This window comes from Cucurbita moschata, unplaced genomic scaffold (assembly GCF_002738365.1).
Source record: "Cucurbita moschata cultivar Rifu unplaced genomic scaffold, Cmos_1.0 Cmo_Scf00051, whole genome shotgun sequence".
Taxonomy (NCBI): Eukaryota; Viridiplantae; Streptophyta; class Magnoliopsida; order Cucurbitales; family Cucurbitaceae; genus Cucurbita; species Cucurbita moschata.
In genome coordinates this window covers 1,426,449-1,445,917 of record NW_019268567.1, presented here as the reverse complement: position 1 = coordinate 1,445,917, position 19,469 = coordinate 1,426,449, and the positions used below count along the sequence as shown (strand labels likewise).

At 37.6% G+C, this 19,469-nt stretch overlaps 3 protein-coding genes across 5 annotated transcripts; 2 read left to right on the top strand and 1 right to left on the bottom strand.

Moving 5' to 3' along the window:
* The first annotated feature begins 1,010 nt into the window (after positions 1–1,010).
* LOC111436051 (beta-galactosidase 3-like) lies at positions 1,011–7,673 on the top strand. Its single transcript, XM_023073734.1, has 19 exons — positions 1,011–1,282; positions 1,379–1,474; positions 1,956–2,068; positions 2,174–2,240; positions 2,342–2,434; positions 3,548–3,691; positions 3,782–3,870; positions 3,972–4,077; positions 4,159–4,246; positions 4,399–4,517; positions 4,611–4,775; positions 4,869–5,047; positions 5,657–5,766; positions 5,835–5,944; positions 6,024–6,134; positions 6,216–6,329; positions 6,421–6,623; positions 6,696–7,017; positions 7,137–7,673. Exons 1-19 carry the CDS (start codon positions 1,115–1,117, stop codon positions 7,278–7,280), a joined length of 2,541 nt encoding a protein of 846 aa, XP_022929502.1. The 5' UTR covers positions 1,011–1,114; the 3' UTR covers positions 7,281–7,673.
* Positions 7,674–8,018: 345 nt separating this feature from the next.
* LOC111436054 (protein RTE1-HOMOLOG) lies at positions 8,019–9,203 on the bottom strand. 2 transcript variants are annotated; one of them, XM_023073738.1, is made up of 3 exons: positions 9,114–9,203; positions 8,571–8,858; positions 8,019–8,489 (listed from the first exon to the last, which is right to left on the bottom strand). In XM_023073738.1, exons 2-3 carry the CDS (start codon positions 8,850–8,852, stop codon positions 8,085–8,087), a joined length of 687 nt encoding a protein of 228 aa, XP_022929506.1. In that variant the 5' UTR covers positions 8,853–8,858; positions 9,114–9,203; the 3' UTR covers positions 8,019–8,084. The 2 variants fall into 2 exon arrangements, with proteins under 2 accessions (XP_022929506.1, XP_022929508.1); XM_023073740.1 differs by lacking the exon at positions 9,114–9,203 and having other exon boundaries at positions 8,547–8,915.
* Positions 9,204–9,321: 118 nt separating this feature from the next.
* LOC111436052 (protein MICRORCHIDIA 2-like) lies at positions 9,322–17,025 on the top strand. 2 transcript variants are annotated; one of them, XM_023073735.1, is made up of 18 exons: positions 9,322–9,600; positions 9,676–9,750; positions 9,879–9,913; positions 10,699–10,777; positions 10,867–10,956; positions 11,949–12,024; positions 12,951–13,029; positions 13,137–13,265; positions 13,421–13,519; positions 13,840–13,947; positions 14,040–14,186; positions 14,473–14,565; positions 14,653–14,704; positions 14,794–14,905; positions 15,210–15,354; positions 15,687–15,784; positions 16,399–16,441; positions 16,596–16,998. In XM_023073735.1, exons 1-18 carry the CDS (start codon positions 9,348–9,350, stop codon positions 16,692–16,694), a joined length of 1,812 nt encoding a protein of 603 aa, XP_022929503.1. In that variant the 5' UTR covers positions 9,322–9,347; the 3' UTR covers positions 16,695–16,998. The 2 variants fall into 2 exon arrangements, with proteins under 2 accessions (XP_022929503.1, XP_022929504.1); XM_023073736.1 differs by lacking the exons at positions 9,322–9,600; positions 9,676–9,750 and having other exon boundaries at positions 10,483–10,777; positions 16,596–17,025.
* The last annotated feature ends 2,444 nt before the right edge of the window (positions 17,026–19,469 follow it).

Genomic DNA, 19,469 nt, shown 5'->3' with positions numbered 1-19,469 from the left:
TTCCATAAGAAATCAAAATTAATTATAACCGGTGGTAACTGACAACCACGCATTTGGTGGGAGTTATTTTAATTTTTTTCAATTTTAAGAAAATATATTAAAAAATCTTTTCTGGATATCATTATAAACCATAATAATTTATTTTTCCTTTTTCAATTTCCCATTTTTATTTTCAACGACCAATAAATTTTGGAGCCTTTAAAAAAAATATATATATATGAGAATAATATTTTGTGGGCAACAATACTTGTAATTTTATAATTATATTATATGTAATTTTTCCGACATAGCTTCTGGGTTTTTTTTGTACTTTTGCCGTTTTATTTATGAAATATCATTTTCACATTATTTAAAATCATCCAATTTTAAAATTATTAATTGAAAATAAATGCTATTATCTTCGTTACTTCCACGATTTTATGAATAATAATAATAATAAAAATATATGTTATTTATGGTAATATATCAAAAGGATTTTGGACAAATTCTACCATATATTCTACCTTTATTTATTTATATATATATATATATATATTAAAAAATAATTTCCTCAAATTATTTAATACAATTACCTTTTAAACTTACTTGTAGCTATTTTTTAAAATAATTTTTAAATAATTTGTCTTATAAGTTAGAAGTTATATAGAGGTTAAGTCCGTGACTCGGATCACCTAATTGGAGTTTATATTCAACCTAACCCAACTCTCTATTTGGTTTGTTAGATTAATTTTTTAATTATTTAAAATTAATAACTAAAATTTCATAAAATTTATATACCAAACATTTACAAATGAAGACTATTGGATTGGGCTTGGAGTTCATCCAGTTCACCTAAATATTTTTCTTATTTTCAACCTAAATTTTATGATTTGAGTTGGATAATTTTGGTCGGATTATTGAATCATACAGTGCGAATGGTCGGTGTTGTTGTATTTAGTGTGTGTCCCCGTGTTTTGGAATTAGGCAGGCAATGCGGTTTTTGTTCACTTAGTGTCGCCCACTCTCTTAGCCACGATCGCTTCCTCTATGCCCATAGACACTTGTTTCTTCCACTTTCCCATTCCCATTTCTCTCTAACAACAGCAAGTAACAGGACGCTCTTCAAGCTTCAGCAATGGCGGCTGATTCTTCCATTTCCATCACTCTTCTAATCGCCCTACTCTTTGCCGGTTTCCACTTCATCCACTGCTCTGTCACGTACGATCGGAAGGCCATTCTCATCAACGGCCAACGGAGAATCCTCTTCTCCGGCTCCATCCACTACCCTAGAAGCACTCCTGAAGTAATTTTATTATACGCAAATTAAATTGCGCTGTTCTTCTTCTCTCTTTAAGTTGATTTGATTTCGCCTCTGTTTTGGTGTTCCTTTTGTTCTTAGATGTGGGAAGATCTGAGTCAGAAAGCCAAAAATGGAGGCCTAGACGTGGTGGAAACCTACGTTTTCTGGAACGTTCACGAGCCTTATCCTGGCATTGTAACTCGATTCTCTAGCTTCATTTCATTTTTCCTTTCATTTTTTTTTTCTTGATCATAAGTTCGAGTGATTTTGGTTTGGAGTTCTGAAAATGTTTAGTACCAATAGAGATTAGTTATTCTTAACATGTTTTCAGAGTCATGCTTGTCAATAGAATCCTCAAAGGTTGAATAAAGAAGATGTGAGCCTAAAAAATGTAGTCAAAAGTGATTCAAGAGTCGAACGAAAGGTTCTACAAAGAAGGAGTCGAACCTCGATTAAGGAGAGATCGTTCGATGGCTCCATAAGTCTCGAAGAGGCTCTATGGTGTGCTTTGTTCGAGGCGAAACTTGGTTAATTTAACGAATGATCATGAGTTTATAAACCTAACACAAATCATTAGAACTTATGCTCAAAGTGTACAATATCGTACCAGAAATCCGATATTCCTAACACCACTGATTTCTGGAACTGTATTTTGGAACTGTTTTTCTTCTTTCAGTACAATTTTGAAGGGAGATACGATTTGGTGAGGTTTATCAAGACGATACAGAGAGCAGGGCTGTACGCACATCTCCGCATTGGGCCATACGTTTGTGCAGAGTGGAATTTTGGGTCAGTTTCTCTCTCCTATTATTAGTTTCTCTCTCTAGAATTGTGCAGGTAAGAACAATTGGGTTGATTTGATAATGGATGGATTATTGGGTGTTTTTGGAGCAGAGGGTTCCCTGTTTGGCTGAAGTATGTTCCTGGGATTAGCTTCAGAACAGATAATGAAGCTTTTAAGGTTTTAACATCCAAATCATTGTTTAAAATGAACATGTTCTGGTTAATTAGAACGATAATGGTGATGATAATTAAGGGGGGTGTTTGGTTATGGTGATATAGAACGCCATGCAAGGATTTACGGAGAAGATAGTGGGGATAATGAAGAGCGAGAAGCTGTTCGAGTCTCAAGGTGGCCCCATCATCCTTGCTCAAGTAAGAAATTTTTTTTGTGCTTTTTTCTTCTTTGAAAGCATTAATTGTTTTTCCTTTTTAGATTTGTTTTTTTTTCTTTTTTGGAAAAAGTATTCAAGATTCTAGTCAAACGAAGTGTTTTCACGCGTTAAATAATTTTATTTCCATATATATTTTAAAAAAATAAAGTTTTAGACAATAAATAAATAATCTTTGTTTTTTTTTTTCTTTTTGAATTCTAAAATGTTATTATTATAATCAGCATTTTTTAAAATTTTTTACTATAAAAATAAAAATTTGTTAACGCGTAAGTTTTGACCTTAAACTTAAATATATGTTTAAGTTAGAATATGTTTTTTTTTTTTTGTGAATTATAAAAATTTTTGATAAGATTTCAAAAAAAAAAAAAATAGTAACAAAGTTTTTTTTTCTTAATTGAAATTAGAAGGTTGAAATTAGAAGTGTTCATATCACTCAGACTTGATAAGTTGATAGTCTGAACTAATCATAAATGTCTTGTCAAATTAGAATTTTTTTATTTGGGTTGAAGTTTTGCCAATAAAAAATTCAATTTGCCAGTCAATATTTCTCTTTTGTCAGGTCAACTTAATCCACAAGACAATAAGGTTATAATATCTTATTTCAAAAAAAAAAAATTAACGTTTACATTAAGGTTAGTAATACATATACATCCTGATTTGTTAAGGTTTAATATTTAATTTTAATTATTAATATAATATATATTATGAATAAGTAAGATTTTTTTATAAATAATTTATAAAAATAGAAAAACAACAACTCAATCCAACTCAACTCAAGCACTGGGAGTTGGGTTGGTTGTGTTGGTTGTGTTGAGGTGAATTGTGAATTCTATTCCGATTGTTAGGGTCACCATCCCAACCAACCCAAAATTTAGAGTTGATCCGAAAGATTTTTTCAACCCTACCCAACCTAACCCGTAAGCACTCCGAGTTGAAATTTGTGCACTGATCAAGCTTAAGTTAGTGTAAAACTTAACTTGATTTACTTGAAATGAGCGAGTTCAGAATTGAAGATTAATTATCTCAATTCCATTGGTTAAAATCTTGTTTAGTATAGTATGAGAAAGAGAAAATGGTGTATGAAATGTTGCAGATTGAGAACGAGTATGGACCACAAAGCAAGTTATTTGGGGCAGCTGGTCATAACTACATGACTTGGGCAGCAAACATGGCTGTTGGACTACAAACTGGAGTCCCATGGGTTATGTGCAAGGAAGAAGATGCTCCTGATCCAGTGGTAACCCATTCCACTCCCTTTACTATTTCTTCTTCACTATCAAAATCAAATCCAAAACATTTATAGTTTCACTTTGTTGTTTTCTGGTAGATCAACACATGTAATGGGTTTTACTGTGATGCATTCTCTCCCAACAAACCCTACAAACCTACAATGTGGACAGAGGCTTGGACTGGTTGGTATGTAAAATCTCTACATTAACACCAATTTTGACTCACTTCTTACTGCATAATCATTGTATTCTGTGTTTGATTCTGTTCTCTTGCTATCAAACATGAAGGTTTTCCGAGTTCGGTGGTCCGTTGCATCAACGGCCGGTTCAAGACATGGCATTTGCAGTGGCTAGATTCATTCAAAGAGGAGGATCCTTAGTGAATTATTATATGGTTGGTTGTCTTTAGCAGGAATCCAAGAGTTTCAGAATGTTTTGAATACTAATCATCCTCTGTTGTTTCTATATGATACAGTACCATGGTGGGACGAACTTCGGACGCACGGCCGGGGGTCCGTTCATTACTACCAGCTACGATTACGATGCTCCAATCGACGAGTATGGTGAGAATTCGACATTATATGCTTAATTTCACCAAGGTTTCTGTCAGAAGCATGGGACAATAAATTCAGCATAAGAGATATCAGCTTTACCAGCATTCCAGCATGCTTGTTAGATTGATTTTGAAAGGTTTTCTCACTCAACTGCTTCACAGGGCTATTGAGGCAACCGAAATATGGTCATCTAAAGGAGCTTCACAAGACTATTAAATTGTGCGAGCCAGCTTTGGTTTCAGCTGATCCTATAGTTACTTCATTAGGGAATAATCAACAGGTTTTCCAATCCTGCACATCTTTTCATAGTCCATGTCGTTTGTATATTTTTTAAGTCAGAAGTTGAAAACTTACGTTTTTTTCTCTGCATCAGGCTCATGTATACTCTTCTGAATCTGGAGGATGTGCAGCATTTTTATCAAACTATGATATGAAATCATTTGTGAGAGTTCTGTTCAATAACAGGCATTACAATTTACCTCCTTGGTCGATCAGCATCCTTCCTGACTGCAGAAATGCGGTTTTCAACACTGCAAAGGTTCGACCATTAGAGAGCTTAGTAGTATAACTTCATAGGATCTGTAATCGAGGTTGAACTTATCGATGTCTACCTTTTTAAACATCCCTCTAGGTTGGAGTTCAAACTTCACAGATGGGAATGTTGCCTGCAGAATCTACTACGCTTTCCTGGGAAAGTTATTTTGAAGATATATCTGCACTAGATGACAGCTCGATGATGACTTCTCCTGGTTTATTGGAACAGATAAATGTCACTCGTGACACGAGTGACTACTTGTGGTACATAACCAGGTGATACATGTGTTTCTTTCATCCTTCTAAATGTAATTGACAAAACCTTTTGTGAGATCCTACATTGGTTGGAGAGGGGACAAAACATTCCTTACAAGAGTGTAAACTTCTCTCTAATAGACGAGCTTTAAAACCTTGAGGGGAAGCCCAGAAAGGAAAACAAATAGGACAATATCTGTTAATGGTGGGCTTGGGCTGTAACAAATGATATCAAAGCCAGACACCGGGCGGTGTGCTTGGGCTGTAACAAATGATATCAAAGCCAGACACCGGGCGGTGTGCCAGAGAGGACGCTGGCCACCATGGGGGGTGGATTTTGAGGTCTCACTTCGGCTGGAGAGGAGAACGAAGCATTCCTTACAAGGGTGTGGAAATCTCTCCCTAACATACGCATTTTAAAACATTGAGGGGAAGCTCAGAAGGAAAAGTCCAAACAGGACGATATCTGCTAGTGGTGGACTTGAGTAGTTACATAGTTATTGGTGGACTTGGGTTGTTACATAGCTAACATAGTTATTGGCATTTTATAATTCATAGTCAATCAGAAAAAATGTGGGAAGCAAACTTCAAAAGTTTGATTCAATTAACCAGACCTCTCTATCTTTACAGCATAGATATCAGTTCATCTGAACCCTTTCTACATGGAGGAGAATTGCCCACTCTGCTTCTTCAATCGTCAGGCCATGCCGTGCACATCTTTATTAACGGGCAGCTTTCGGGTACTTTCACTCGCCAAATGCCTGCCTAGCCTTTATGATTGATAAAACTCACCATCCGCTATTATTAGGTTCCGTTTCCGGGTCAAGAAAGAACAGGAGGTTCACATATTCTGGGAAGGTTAATTTGCGAGCCGGAACAAACAAAATTGGTTTGCTTAGTGTCGCTGTTGGATTACCGGTAAGATAAACAGAGTGAACCTAACCATTGAGCATAAAGTCTTCTTTTAGTATGCTAATCTTTGTTGTTTTCTATTAAGAATGTGGGAGGACATTTTGAGACATGGAACACAGGAATCCTTGGTCCAGTTGTTCTCTACGGGCTTCGCCATGGAAGATGGGACCTATCCTCACAGAAGTGGACTTACCAGGTACCTATAAACTTCATTTCTTGGGTCCACATTGGTTCAGAAGAAACATTTCTTAACCCGTTCACTGCCACTTTACAACAGGTTGGGCTGAAAGGAGAAGCCATGGATCTAATATCTCCAAGTGGATTTTCTCCTGTTGAATGGATGCAAGCATCAATGGCTGCTCAAACACCTCAGCCGTTAACTTGGCACAAGGTAACAATATAAGAAAACGTACAATTCAAGCTTTTACACGAAGGCAAACTCTGGTTGAAGACATCGATGTTACCTCTCTTGAACTTTGCAGGCTTATTTTGATGCTCCTGATGGAGAGGAGCCTTTGGCCTTGGACATGGATGGAATGGGGAAAGGTCAAATATGGATTAATGGGCAGAGTATCGGAAGATACTGGACAGCGTTTGCTCGTGGTAATTGCAGTCGATGCAACTATGCTACAGCATTTAGGCCTCCAAAGTGTCAGCTAGGCTGTGGCCAACCAACTCAAAGATGGTAATTGTCCATGATAACTACCTAATCTAGACTTAACTAGTGCTTTATTAAACGACCAAGATTTGGTTTTAGGTATCATGTACCTCGTTCTTGGCTAAAGCCAGAACAGAACCTGTTGGTGGTTTTCGAGGAAGTTGGAGGAAATCCCTCAAGAATCTCTATTGTGAAGAGATTGGTAACAAGTGTTTGTGCTGATGTTTCTGAATTCCACCCAACTTTCAAGAACTGGCAAAATACAGCAAGATTCCGTACACCCAAAGTTCACCTCAGTTGTGATCCAGGTCAGTACATTTCTTCCATCAAGTTCGCGAGCTTCGGAACCCCATTGGGAACTTGCGGGAGCTACCAGCAAGGAAGTTGCCATGCCCCTACCTCACATGCCATTCTAGAGAAGGTTCTAAGAACAAACTCCTGTGGATACTTTCTAGCACTTAGTATTCAAATAGCAAGAAGATCTAGATCCTTGGATAAAAACAGCTACTAATTACTACTTCTTTGCTCATTTTTCGGCAGAAATGCGTGGGAAAGGAGAGATGCGTTGTTACCGTATCGAACAGCAACTTCGACGACCCGTGTCCAAATATGATGAAGCGATTATCTGTTGAAGCAGTATGTAATCCCACAACTTCTACAAGTCAATTCAACTGGGGAGGTTAACTTGATAAAAACAAAAAGCTGACTTCTAGCCACTTATCAACCATGGATTCAGTGATATGATTATACACACAGCACAAGCAAGAGTAAGCAAGCAAAGGTATAGAGCAAGAATAGTAGTGTTCAGTTTTCATCCTGGATACCTGTACAGCCAAAGGAAGTTAGTTTCAAATGGTTTAGCAGCTTCCATACCATAGTGTTTGTTAGAAAAGAAAAAAGTATTTGTTTTGTGTGGGGTGATTTGTTCATTCTAGGATCCTAAGTTGAATCTCTCAAGCTACCTTCCCTTCCATTTTAGAGGGAAGCACAAGCTTTTATCTATTTGTCTTCATGCTGGGAGGAGTTTCCTGGTGTAACATTGTGATTTCTTGAATGCCCAGAAAAAAGTTATTTATCCGCAAACAATACAACTTTGTTCGTCATTTGAGTCTCCTCCTCTAAAGCTATCGAATAACCTCCTCTTAATCGAGCCTCGACTCTTTCTCTGGAGCCCTCAAACAAAGTACAACCTTTGTTCGACACTTGAGGATTCTATTGTCATGACTAAATTAAGGGTATGACTCTGATACCATGTTAGTAACCACGACCCTCCATAGTGGTATGATATTGTCCACTTTGAGTATAAACTCTCGTGGTTTTGCTTTTGGTTTCCCCAAAAAGCCTCATACCAATGGAGACAGTGTTCTTAATAATCCTCAACCGAACTTACTAGAATTCATGAACTCTATTAAAGTGCGCAACAAAATAACAAGGATTTGTACAAATACAACGAAGGAAAGCATCCAGAATGTAAAAGATGTTGAAACATTACAACTGAACCAAGTTTTTGAAGACATAAGTACCAAGAATGAACCAACCAACCAGGAAGACATTGAAGAATGCCAAGAAGGTAAGGAAAGTAGTACCGCCCAGTGCGAGTCCAATGCTGAATACCACAACAAATGGTAACAACGTCCTGATTACAGCTCCTTTACTGACCCACCGACCCTTGAGGAAGATCAGAGCAGCAAGGTTCACCACATTCCATCCACCTGTGCGAAACCCAAGTCTGTTCAGATTATTAGCCACAAAGGAATGACAATTGCAAGTCAAGAGATTGTAGGATCGGTGCTGGAACTCTTGAGTGCTCCTCCGCAATGCATCATCCCATGTTGAAATTTCTCCATCTCTGAATTCATCTTCTTCACTTCTGCGAGTGACAATGCAACAACACTGCATATCGATTGCAACAAAATCAGCCAAAAAAGTAGGGAAAGAGGTTCCGATCACAGTATCATGCATGGATTTTGGTACCTTGTCGCTGCTGATTTGAAGATACCGAGCGACTGCGCCAAATGTGAAGTTGTCGACACACACAAAATTGGGGCCTGCGAAGTCTAAGATTACTCCATCCTCTCTGCCAATGCCGATGTGACCAATGAAAGGAACGAGCCAGGAAATAACAGGAAGAGGTGTCCACACAATGCAACATGGAAACCGAGCTCGCTCCGGATCAATCTTCATATTCTGAGCGATATTTCCTTCGATCATCATCTGATTCTCAGGATCGTTGCTTGATTCCATTTCCAAAGTCATAAAATGCTGGAAAAAAGACGCTCAATTGAGTAGTGACAGAATCAGTTCGAAGGAAACCCCTCGGCTATCTACAATCCGATAACGATAACAAATCAGTAATTGAGACCGAGACGAAGCTCCCGAATCTCCTCAACTTTAGGGATAGCCAAACAGCAGTCAGAATAAAGAATCAAACAGGTAAAACAAGCAAGCTACGGAAAGGATTTGAAGAACAAACGAACAGTTTTTGAGGGAAAAGTATGAGAAGAAGTTGAAGTTTACCTAACGGAACAGATTTGGTGAAGAAAGATCTTCTGAACGAGCTACTAATCTCCGATCAATTTGATCAGTTTGCGGACCGAGGGGTTTTTTTTTTCTAGAACTGATCGGTATATATTCAAAACGACGTCGTTTATACCTGCTTCGATAAGCTTTTGAAGTTCAGAATTCAGAACAAATTTGGCCAATAGTTTTGTGATCGGCTCTCTCTCGTGGTTGAACTCCGTCGAAGTTCCGATGCCGCCGAAGCCGGCAAGCAATCCTCCAGCTGTGGTGGATTTAACCAGCAGCGACGATGAGGAGCCTGCAGCGAACACAGTTTCAAACAAACTAGCGTCGAATTCTCAGACGAGACGCCAAGAGCGCCGAGGCAGTTCTACGCCGGTTTTACTATCATCATCGGATGATAAAGCCGCTGATAGCCGCTGTTTTTGGAAAGCCGGAAATTTCGACGTCGGTCTTACTGCAAGGCCTATACCTGCTGCTGATGGTTATCCTTTGTTCTGCGTTTAATGTTTGTATTTATTTGTTTGATTCCGTGATGCTGATTATGAAAACATAACAGAAGAATTGGAGCATGCCCGAGTTCATCCGAAGTTTCTTCATTCCAATGCTACTTCTCACAAATGGGCGTTTGGCGGTAAAGCTTTTATTACTCGAAAGCGTTGATTCTTCAGTGGCTGAGCAATTTCTTGAATGTGGTTCTTCTGGTGTGCTTTGAGTTATCTCTCCTTTGTCCTTTAATTTACATTTGTTCATCTAATGCAGCAATTGCTGAACTTCTGGATAATGCTGTGGACGAGGTATGTTATTGTTTATATAACGTTTAGTGCTTCTTGAACTCATACCCAATTAAATTAACTATATGGAATAAACGAGCCAATTTTTGTTGCTGGGGTGTGAGATCCCTCGTTGGTAGAGGAGAACGAAGCATTGCTTTATAAGGGTGTGAAAACTTGTTGGTAGAGGAGAACGAAGCATTCCTTTATAAGAGTGTGAAAACTTGTCCCTAGCAGATGCATTTTAAAACCTTGAGGAAAAGCTCGGAAGGGAAAGCCTAAAGAGAACAATATCTGCTAGCGGTGAGCTTTGGCTGTTACAAATGATATCATAGCTAGACACCGGACGGTATGCCAGCGAGGACGCTGGCCCCCAAGGGGGGTTGATTGTGAGATCCCATATTGGTTAGAGAGGTGAACAAAATATTCCTTATAAGGGTGTGGAAACCTCTCTCTAACAGACGCGTTTTAAAACTGGAAGGGAAGGCCTAAAGAGGACAATGTTACATGAAAAAACCCCAAAACTTCTAACATTGAAACGAAAAGTTCGATTTGGTTTGCATCTTGTGAAGTGTTGTGGTTCTACGTCCCAGATACTCGAAATTATGACTCAAGCAGGATGAAAAATAGAATATTAGTTGATCATGTTGAACGGGAGGTGCAGGGTTCTTAAGTTATGCTTCATGGCTAAAGGGATACAGTAGTGATGTAAAGGAAAGACAAAAAGAAGGAAGTCATATAGATGAAGTATTGTAAATTACTCGACTATGGTGCAGCCTTCTGTAAACACAGCCATTCATCAATTTCAGATACACAATGGGGCAACGTTTGTGAAGGTTGATAAAGTTGATATAATGAAGGATAACTCTCCAGCTTTACTTTTCCATGGTATTGTGTTATTCTTGTTAATTTCATGATATGCAGTTCCATTGTTTAGTTTTGGATCTAACCACATGAACAAGTGATATTTTATGCAGATGATGGTGGGGGAATGGATCCTGATGGCATCCGGAAATGTATGAGTCTAGGATATTCTTCAAAGAAGTCAAACACAACAATAGGACAATGTAATTTCTTTTTTTGCTCTTCTAGTTCGTAGCTTTACCTTATGTGAGATCCCACATCGGTTAGAGAGGAGAATGAAACATTCTTTACAAGAGTGTGGAAACCTCTCTCTAGTAGACGCGTTTTAAAACTGTGAGGTTGACAACGATACGTAACGGGCCAAAGCGGACAATATCTACTAGTGGTGGGTTTGGGTTGTTACAAATGGTACCAGAGCCAAACACCGGGCAATGTGCCAACGAGGACGCTGGGACCCCAAGGGGGGTGGATTGTGAGATCCCGCATCGATTGGAGAGGAGAACGAAACATTCCTTGTAAGGGCGTGGAAACCTCTCCCTAGTAGACGCGTTTTAAAGCCGCGAGGCTGACGACAATACATAACGGGCCAAAGCGGACAATATCTTCTAGCGGTGGGTTTGGGTTGTTACAAAATTGTGAGATCCCATATCGGTTGAAAAGGAGAACGAAACAGTCCTTATAAAGGTGTGGAAATCACTCCCTAGTAGACACGTTTTAAAACCATTGAAGGGAAAACTCAAAGCGGACAATATCTACTTGCAGTGAGTTGGGCTGGTACACGTTAATAGTAAAGTCATTAGGTTCAAGTCCTGACTTTATTGGTCTTGAATCAAATGCCATATCTTTCATTTATGAAATTTATTTCTTAGTTCAGTTTTTTTTCTTGTGTAAATTTTGAGTACATGTTTATCTGTCTCTTCCTAACGATGTCACCAGACACGTGCCTTTTCCCGTGCATTGAATATTTTTTAGAATGTTAAGCTACTTTGAGATCTCAAACCAACTGACACTTGATAGCTTTTGCTTCTACGTTCCAAAATACAAATCATTTTCAACTTCATCTTTGGATGCTAACCAGATGTTTGAATAATTTCGAAGGCATCAAAATAGTTTTCTGATTTTCTAGATACACTGTAACCAAATATACTGCTTTGGTTTTTTCTTTGTCGTGACATCCTACTCGTGTGTGTTCTAGATGGGAATGGATTTAAAACAAGCACCATGCGACTTGGAGCCGATGCAATTGTTTTCACTCGTGCGATTCATGGAGGGTACTTCTTGTTCTAGAAATTCTAGTAAAATATTAATTATGCATGGTCTTTGCACCTTCTCCTTTTCAATTAAATTTAAACTTTTTTTTACCATTCTCTATTCAGTTACATTATTTATTTTGCTTAGGGTTCCTGTATGTACGATTTGAATTTAATATTTTGTAGTGATGTTAGTGTGAGATCCCACACCAATTAGAGAGGGGAACAAAGCATTCCTTATAAGAGTGTGGAAACCTCTTCCTAGTAGACGTGTTTTAAAACTGTGAGGCTGACGCCGATACGTAACAGCCGAAGTGGACAATATCTACTAGCGGTAGACTTGAGCTGTTACAGTTAGATTCTGAGTGAGCAATAATTTAATATTTTGTAGTGATAGTTTGATGCAGTAGAACCTTGATTTTCCAGAACTACTGTTTTTCTTATTCATAAGGAAGAATGAAAAATTCTTAGCCTTGTTCCAGGATTTAAATTGATAATTTGATACCAAAACTGTTTCAAACTTAAGTTTTTTCAGTAGGACGCAACCTGGGTGCACACATCCTAAAAAAGTTTAGCGTAGGACATAGAAAGCATGCCTCTATTTCTTTCTTCGTACTCTGACTGACAAGGGTCAAAGTTATGCATAAATGCCATCGCTTGCCTCAAGACTTAAGAACTTAATCTCAACGTGCACTTTCTCCTAAAATTGCTGGTGTGAACATGTGCGGACTTCACTTAATTGTCTCTGCTAGATTTTTTACGTCAGGCCGTGTGAAGCCATTGTTGGCAAGTTATAACATATCTTAGCGGAATATTTAAACTCAAATTTCCATCATCTATATAATACTCATTTTCTGTTCCCTTTTGTGAGAAATGCAATAAGTTTTGAAGTTTTTTTTCGATGCTGATTTTTAATTATGTTTTCCTTGTGTTCTTATATCAACTAGCACTGCAACTCAAAGTGTTGGCCTTTTATCCTATACCTTTCTACGGATGACCGGCCAGGATGATGTTATTGTTCCAATGGTAATATTCTTTTTGTCTTAATATTTTATTTTCCCCCTCTGGCCTCCGCCTTTGCCATCAGCCCCCCTAACAGCCAGACTTCTTACTTTCTGTTTGGTTCATTGTAGATTGATTTCGACATTTCAGGACATTGGGCAGAACCAATAATTAATGGCTCTCAAGATGATTGGTCTTCTAATTTGAAAACTATCCTCGAATGGTCTCCTTTTGCATCAAAGGAGGACCTCCTGATACAGGTTCGTATGTATCCATTCAATTTATTGAACTTCCACCAGTGGCTAAGTATGTAATTACAAGGGGGAAAAGTTCCAAGAAACATAGTTTCACCATGTAATACTAATTTTTTATTATTTTGTTATTTTCCTTGTCTTTTTTGTGGTTTCGTCTGCAGTTCGAGGATATTGGACGTCATGGAACAAAAGTTATTATATTTAATCTCTGGTTGAATGATGAAGGCATTTATGAATTGAATTTCGACGATGATGACGAGGTATTTCACATTTTATTGATAAGCTTCATTTCACTTTCACATTGTTGATGGGTGTCAAGACCTTTGGTTTCTTACAAAGGAAATAGCCTGATTTGGATGCAGTAATGGCAAAGTTGGTACATTTTAGAACCATAAGTTTGTTCATTGTCAAAGAATTTGTGGTTCAAGGAGGAAGGTTTTACGTTCGTTTATTCAAACAAATGTGCAAAGCTTTCTAAATAGTTGGTTTGAGATTTTTTTCTAGAGGATCATGTTCAGTGTACACTTAAATGGAGTTGCGTGAAAAGTATCTATAAATGTCTTTCGATCTTTGATAATAGGACATACGGTTGAGGGATGAAGCTAATCAAGGAGGTTTGAGAAAACTGCGTAAAAGCGTTGCTGCATTGCAATCACATATTTCTTATCGTATCCGCTATTCGTTACGGGTAACTTTTTATTTTAATTCTACAAATTGGTGGTATATTTCACAATAATTCCATCAGCCTGAAAACTTTTGAATTTTCTCATTGTTTAATAGGCATATATTTCAATATTATATCTGAAAAGATTTACGAACTTCAACATCATCCTGAGGGGAAAGACAGTTGAGCAGCGGTGTATTGCAGATGACTTGAAGTATTCAAAAGTAGTTATATATAAGCCTCAAATACCCATAGCCAAAGAGGTTAGCTTTGAATTGTTCTACTGTAAAAAATAGTGGTTGTTATAGTTCTCTGTTCAATCTGTGTTGAAGCATCAAATAATTTTGCCGCTAATGCTAATTTATCACTACAAACATTGCACAGTAATCTTTTCTTACAGTAAAACTGGAGGTAGTGGTGCTAGTACGATATCATTGCGTCTATGTTCTTGAACCTCGGCAATATTTTCCCTAAAAAAAAACTTAGGGTAGAGAGGAAATTTGATGTGGTTATACATAGTCTTTTGATTTATTTATTGTGTGGCTTAAGGTCTCAGTGGATACAACCATTGGATTTATAAAAGAGGCACCAGCTCTTGGAGTTTGCGGGTTCAACGTGTATCACAAAAACCGACTTATTATGGTAAGTGTGAAAAGATATTTGGATATACCTTGTGTAATTATGTACAAACAACCATTTTAGTAACCGAAACATCTACGACGTTTACAGCCCTTCTGGAAAGTTACTGGTGATGGCAGTTCAAGAGGGCTTGGTGTTGTGGGTATTGCTTTCTACTTATTCCTTTCCGATCATTCATCAGGTTTTTCTTTGAAGTCTTATTATTTTTTTGGTGTTGCATATCTTTTATAGGAGTTCTTGAAGCAAACTTCTTAGAGCCAGTGCATGACAAACAGGGATTTGAGAGATCGTCTGCATATATCCGGCTCGAAACTAGGCTGAAACAAATGGTAATGGAGTATTGGTACGTAAAGTTTCTTACATTTCTCGGCCTTCTTTCAAATGCATATGGATAAGTAGCAAGATTATCTACCAAATTGTTTCACAACTTTGACATGGGATGAACTTTCTTCTCAACTTATTGCCTAAAGGCCTGAAGATATAAAATGGAGGCCTCACAGTTCGCATATGACTTGATGCTAAACTGACTAAACTGGAGACGTTTTTCGTTATTCCACTCGTGGGAATTGTATCATCCCTTAAATTGGCGATACTGTTTTCTTTTTGTTGACCATTCCTTTTGATAGACTTTGCATCATTTGTGGCAGGAGATCTTGCTGTCACTTAGTGGGACATAATCCTCCAGGTATACATAATCTGCAGAAGGATCGAGCTAATAGCCAAGCGTCTATTCGACCTGCCGCTAACATTCAGAACAAAATGGCCAAGGAACAATATGATGGTCTCCCCAAAGTTAGTATCCTAGAATAAATGCATTACACCAATTCATTCTTTATAGCATATGAGAATCACCGTTCTTACCATGTTTTAAGAAGTTGGACGTCCCTCGCGATAACACTCAAAACTGTTCGTGTGCCTGTTTCACATTCAGTTATCGAAATGTTTGAACAAAATCTCGAGTGAAACAAAAAACAAAATCAGGAAGTTGCAATATGATTACCTACCGACCACCTGTTAAATCTCAATAGTTATCCATATGTTTGAAAGTTTTGATAGTTAGTCTTGCAGCTTCTGATTTAGTGAACAGAAGTAATGCCTTTTTCTTGCTTTTGTATACATTCCAGGGTTCCAACGAAGCACTGAACACTACCCAAGATTCTGATGTCTCAGGAAAGTCTTTTGTTGATCGTATCTGTGAAGAGAATATTGAACTATTTATGAGGTATTTTATATCCTAAACCTTTCGTGCAATTTTTTTTTCTTTTCGTTTGTTAAATACTAGATAGCTTCAAATTTTATAAAAAAAACATGTGGGAGTACATATATTTACATGTTATGCAATAGCTGGACCAAATTGTTAATTCAATCCTCTTTGGGGCTTGAGTGGGATTTAGTTGTTGGAGCTCCAATTATGTGAGATCTCACATCGATATGAGAAAAGAACGAGTGCCAGCAAGGACACTGGGCCTCGAAGGGGGTGAATTGTGAGATCCCACATCGATTGGAGAGGGGAACGAATGCCAGCGAAAACGTTGCGTCCTGAAGGGGGTGGATTGTGAGATCCCATATTGGTTGGAGAGGGGAACGAAACATTTTTTATAAGGGTGTGGAAATTTCTCCCTAGCAGACGTGTTCTAAAAACTTTATGGGGAAGCCAGAAAGGGAAAGCTCAAAGAGAACAATAGTGAGCTTAATTGGTTCAGTCTTGGGTAATGTGTTCAGATGGTGTTTGGTGTTTGGTTTTCTGCTTTTTCTGAAGAAATAACCTTCCTTTCATTGCTCATTCCTTATATCTATTTCGCAATCAGATTAATCTCTCAATGCTGTGTTCCACAGGTGCGAAGAACATGCGAAGAACGAAATTGAATTGCAAGAACTGGTGAGTATATATATATATATATATATAGTTTACATTCAGAATAATGGTCTTGTGTTCATAACTTGAAGTGATGCTCAAATTTGAGGCCATGTTTATTCTATAATGTGATTGTAATAATATTGGTGAAGCTTCAATTCCCTTTGTGATAAATCAGGTTGACAGCTTAGAGAAGGAGCTGAAGGAAGCCAAAAGGAAACATGCTCAGCTATTATTAGCTGTGGAGGCCAAGAGAAATCAAAAGAATGTAAACTAGCTGACTGAAACGTTCCCCGACCGAGAACGTCGAACAACTGCAATGCACCACTGTTAATACATCTAACCTCTCACCTTGCCTCCTCCTGATGCACCTTTTAGACTCATGAAGGTCCAAGCAATCTGGAAGAAGTCTGCAGCTAATGAACCAGACGATTGCTTTTGGTTGCTTGAATGCAATTTGGTCAGAGCCTTTGTGGGGGACAGAAATTTCATCTTTTGCTTTTTGTTTGAATTAAAGATCCCTACCATTGTTCTTACAATGTAATGATTTGTTCTTTCTTCTTCAGAAATCATGATGTTTATGAAATGAAGTATCTTGAGTATTGAGAGGTATAAGATATGCTCCTAAAGAACAAACTCTCTGACCATGAAATCAAAATAAAAAGCAACTAAACGTATTGTAGTCTTAAACTCCTTTTACATGTTTTCATTTTAGATAGGTCTTTACTATTTCATGCTGTGTTAATATGGGAGTGTATCACCGTTCACCAAAAATCATGTTCACACCCGTCATGGCTATACTATTTCATGTTGTGTTAATATGGGAGTGTATCACCGTTCACCAAAAATCATGTCCACACCCGTCATGGCTAAAATACCTCAAAATGTATTATAGAGGTGTAATAACCTAAGCCCATTACTAGCACATATTGTCTGCCTTAGTTCGTTACGTATCACCGTTAGTCTCACAGTTTTAAAACGCATCTGTTAGGTAGAAATTTTTGCACTCTTATAAGGAATGTTTCGTTTCTCTCTCTCCCCGATGTGGGATCTCACAATGCACCTCTTTGGAGACCCAACATTTTTGTTGGTACATTGTTCGGTGTTTAGCTCTGATACCATTTACAACAGCTTCCAAACCCACCACTAGCAGATATTATTTGATATTATTCTTTTTGAGTTTTCTCTTTCGGGCTTCCTCTCAAGGTTTTAAAATGCATCCACTAAGAAAGGTTATAAAGAACGCTCTATTCCCCTCTCCAATCGATGTATGATCTCACAGGGGATATGACTAGTTATCACTTTTTTCTACCTTGAATTATATGTTATTTAAGTCATATTCTTTCATTTGCTTATAGTCATATAACGTCACTTTCTTCAATTCTTTGAAATCGTAAACCCTAAACCCTAAACAATCGGTGCAAATAGTTGAATGGTTTTGATTTGGTATTAAGTTGGAAATGGCATGGGCAGATGGCACATAGGGAGAGGTGTAAAGAATTGGCCCCCAAACACAACAGGGATTGTCCAAGTATTACCAATGGCAGCATCTCATCTGTTCCTTTCTGTGCAACCAACAAGCAAGCAGTACCTTAGCACTTACTCACACACTAACCCTATATCACTAAACCCAAAAGCCATTTCTTTTGGAGCTTTTGTTTTGGCCTCAATTATTATATATCAACTCCCAGTGCTGTCAACTCAATGCCCTTCCAAAAGTTATAAACTTTCTCATAAATTAACCCTTCAAAACTTCAATCCAACCAACCTCTTTATTTTCTTATCAAAAAAAAAAAAAAAAAAGGAAAAAGTCGACTCAAGTGTTGAAGCTTCGCTAACCATCTCATCTTCTAATTAGATCAGTGGATATTGGTCTACCCGTACATAACTTAACTAATTTAGGCATATGTATTAAGAATCGTCTTTTTGAGATGCTTTTGCGCAGGTGGGTGTGTTTTCAATAAGTATGGAGATGGAGGGGATATGACCCCCGAGAAAACGAGAGTACGAAATGAACCAATACTACATCTGAATTAGAGTAATTTTGAAGATATGAAGTGTAAGAAGTGTTTAAAAGAGTTGATAATTACTAGGTCAATTATAGGAACTACAAAGTTAAGTATGTTTAGCTTACGGTAATTCTATATTAGGTGACCTCCTATGAGTTCCTAAAAAGCATGAGACTGAGGACAAACATGAATATTTAGGATTGAAAAATAGTTTAGTGAAGCAACGATGATGAACACAATTGGTAATCTTTAGGGTTTGTAATTAATGGTGGTGTCGTCATCATCATAATCTATGATAATTTATACTCCTTACATTCATACTCTTAGACGAACACGACTCTCCATAATTGTACGATCTTGTCCATTTCAAGCATAAGCTCTCGTGACTTTGCTTTGGGCTTCCCGAAAGGCCTCATTCCAATGAAAAGAGTATCTTTGAGCATAAGCTCTGCTTCCCAAAAGGTCTCATTCCAATAGAGAGAGTATTTTTTGATTATAAACCCAGATCATTCCCTAAATTAGCCGACTTTCATCATCGAACACATACCTCATCAATTCATAATCAATTTAATTTCATCTCTTCTACATATTAAAAGATGGAATATTTTTTTTGATGGTATAATAATAATAATAATGGAAAAGATAAGATTATAGTAAAGAAATTAAATATAAAAGGCCTACAACAACAACAACAAGTAGAGCTCTTTACCCAAAGATTCACTAAAATCCTTACCTTTTTCTTTTAAATGCTTTTTCAGAACAACAATTGCTTTCTACCCATTCTTCCTTCAACAAAAAACCATTTACACCCTTTAAAAAACACTCAAATCAAGCCCCTTCTGCATAAAATCATGCACAACCCCATGACGATATGTCACTCCGACTGCAAATTGAGCTTAGAATGATACGACTACTGACTTACAACGTTTATGTCACAGCGTTAAAGATTGGATGAAAGTCCCACCTCGACTAGTTTAGAGAGTGATCATTGGTGTGAGGCCTTTCAAGAAAGCCCAAAGTAAAGTCACGAGAGCTTATGTTCA

Excerpts from the sequence above, each read along its gene's own strand:
- LOC111436051 (XM_023073734.1), top strand. The coding sequence starts at position 1,115 with ATGGCGGCTGATTCTTCCATTTCCATCACTCTTCTAATCGCCCTACTC. Across the intron at positions 3,871-3,971 it reads ACAGAGGCTTGGACTGGTTG|GTTTTCCGAGTTCGGTGGTC; the intron begins GTATGTAAAATC and ends TCAAACATGAAG. Across the intron at positions 6,330-6,420 it reads AGCCGTTAACTTGGCACAAG|GCTTATTTTGATGCTCCTGA; the intron begins GTAACAATATAA and ends TGAACTTTGCAG.
- LOC111436052 (XM_023073735.1), top strand. The coding sequence starts at position 9,348 with ATGCCGCCGAAGCCGGCAAGCAATCCTCCAGCTGTGGTGGATTTAACC. Across the intron at positions 10,778-10,866 it reads TCCAGCTTTACTTTTCCATG|ATGATGGTGGGGGAATGGAT; the intron begins GTATTGTGTTAT and ends TATTTTATGCAG. Across the intron at positions 13,266-13,420 it reads AGGAGGACCTCCTGATACAG|TTCGAGGATATTGGACGTCA; the intron begins GTTCGTATGTAT and ends TTTCGTCTGCAG.
- LOC111436054 (XM_023073740.1), bottom strand. The coding sequence starts at position 8,852 with ATGACTTTGGAAATGGAATCAAGCAACGATCCTGAGAATCAGATGATG. Across the intron at positions 8,490-8,546 it reads CAAAATCCATGCATGATACT|TGTTGTTGCATTGTCACTCG; the intron begins GTGATCGGAACC and ends ATCGATATGCAG.